Source organism: Aplysia californica, unplaced genomic scaffold (assembly GCF_000002075.1).
Source record: "Aplysia californica isolate F4 #8 unplaced genomic scaffold, AplCal3.0 scaffold00590, whole genome shotgun sequence".
NCBI lineage: Eukaryota > Metazoa > Mollusca > Gastropoda > Aplysiida > Aplysiidae > Aplysia > Aplysia californica.
The window spans coordinates 441,949-444,398 of record NW_004797860.1 but is presented as its reverse complement, the minus strand read 5'-3'; the positions used below and the strand labels follow the sequence as shown (position 1 = coordinate 444,398).

General features: G+C 45.6%; 1 protein-coding gene across 1 annotated transcript in view; it reads left to right on the top strand.

Annotated features, from left to right (window-relative positions):
- The window catches only part of LOC101848379 (disks large homolog 5), a gene marked incomplete at its 5' end in the record, with an annotated part of 28,296 nt that overhangs the window by 19,092 nt on the left and 6,754 nt on the right, over nucleotides 1-2,450 (top strand). Inside the window, 2 exon segments of the mRNA XM_013087471.2 lie at nucleotides 858-959; nucleotides 1,824-1,951. Coding sequence (XP_012942925.1) covers nucleotides 858-959; nucleotides 1,824-1,951 — 230 coding nt within the window.

Genomic DNA, 2,450 nt, shown 5'->3' with positions numbered 1-2,450 from the left:
ATATATATATATACACACACACGCTAGCTGGGCCCCCTTTCGATGAAAGGAATGATCGGTGCGTTAACATCAACTGAAAGTCATTGGCCTACTATACACTCTACTGGAATGGAGCAATAAATCTGGAGAGAAAAGTGACCCAGGTGTTCAAGTTGCCAGATATATAATCATCTTGTTGTTGATCTAGACCACCTTGACCTTTGTGAGCGCGAGGGGTTCCAAGTGCAGAACTTCGTTTTCTTTTCGGCATGGTCAGGCGCTATCTAGATATCTAGATCTAGATCTAGGTTCTAATCTGAGACCTGTTGACGTTGTTCCCAGTAGCAAGAAAAAGAATTTGACAAAGGAGTCCGGAAAAAGCGATGATGGGCATCAAACGAAAGGATCAGTCGAATTTAGCACCAAGTAAGAAAAAGAAAACATGAGGCTAGATCTATACGGGTCGCACACTTAAAATAGTGCTCAGTATTGCGCGACAATGCGCGATAGTATCGAACGGAAGTACGACTTGAAATAAACAAACCTGGCGGATTTTCTAAAACTACAGAGACAGAAGCGTCGGCGAAATAAAGAAATTTAGCTTTTTGCAGCAAAACTGTCTCAAAGCTGGAAAAACGAAGGGCGTCATGATCTGGAGAATATTTTAAAGAATCTTTTGGCGAAAACCGCACGTCGATCGATGCAGCCATTAAAAAGTCTTTTGAATAGCAAAATCCGGCCACCACAAATAGATAATAGATACGTCTCTTTGACGTGTGTATATTGATGTGTTCTGTGCCATGTGTATATTGATTGACGTGTTCTGTGACAGGCGGGTTTATATATTTGACGAGTTCTCTTCCCCCCCCCCCCCACAGTAAAGACAACGCGGCCCGTGGTGTTGCTAGCCCCCCTGGCCGAGGCCCTCATCAGAAAACTGGTGGCAGAATCTCCAGACAAGTACAGCTACTGTCAGCCTGGTGGGTACACTTCACTTGACTTTACTGGACTTGACTCGACTGTACTTTTGTTTGACTGGACTTGACTGTACATGACTTGACTTGACTTGACTTGACTGTACATGACTTGACTTGACTGTACATGATTTGACTTGACTTGACTGTACGTGACTGTACGTGACTGTACTTGACTTGATTGACTTGACTTGACTGGACTTGACTGTACATGACTTGACTGTACTTGGCTTGACTGTACATGACTTGACTGTACTTGGCTTGACTGTACATGACTTTACTTGACTTGACTTGACTGTACATGACTTGACTTGACTTGACTGTACATGACTTGACTTGACTTGACTTGACTTGACTTGACTGTACATGACTGTGCTTGGCTTGGCTTGACTGTACATGACGTGACTGTACTTGACTTGACTTGACTGTACTTGACTTCACTTGACTTGGCTTGACTTGACTGGACGTGACTGGGCTGTATTTGACTTGACTGGACTTGACTTAACTTGACTGTACTTAACTTTACTTTCTGACCATCTGGGTTCTAGCCCTTCGGCCTGTCGACATGGCAAAGAATTGACAGGTTTTAATCAGCTGTGTTTTGTCGTTGTATAAAGTATTTCCAATATCTTGAGAGGCAGGTAGGTAGGTAGGTAGGTACTACGCAGGTCGCTAAGTGCAGGGCAGATAAAGAGGTGGTGTGGTACTGTTTCAGCCTGGCAGTTGTACGTAAAAGTAATGATGGGGCTGGTAGTGTGTGTCATGATATTGCTGATGGTGTATGTAATGAGAGTGTATATGTTGCTGATGTTGTAAGTAATGGTGTTGCTGCTGTTTTATGTAACAATGTTGCTGATGTTGTCCCCCCAGCCCCGATGCGAGCGTCCCCCGCCACCATGGAACAGTCGCTGGCCGAGGGTGTCCTCATCGACTACTGGAAGGAGGAGGAGGTGTACCAGTGTGTGCGAGCCGCCGCTGTCAAAGACATCTGTGATAGGGTGAGTCAGTGACCTCTGTGATAGTCGAAGCAGACTTTGTGCTGTTGAGGCTAGAGAGGTGAGCAGAGTAAGTCTGATTCCCTGTAAGGACTTCTCTGTTGACATCCTCCCCTTGGCGCTCATATGACCTTATGCAGTTGCGAGCGCCATAAAACCTTACTAAAACTTTAAAAAGGACAGTGAGAGCCATGATTAACCAACATCGTGTACGCGTAACGTCTTATGGACAACCAAGAACGGCAACTGTTGCCCAGCTCCGTGACATGCCAGGGTACGACACAAAGCTAACACTGACTCACTCTGTGACATCCAGGGTACGACACAAAGCTAACACTGACTCTGTGACATGGCCAGGGTACGACACAAAGCTAACACTCACTCTGTGACATCCAGGGTACGACACAAAGCTAACACTGACTCTGTGACATGCCAGGGTACGACACAAAGCTAACACTCACTCTGTGACATCCAGGGTACGACACAAAGCTAACACTGACTC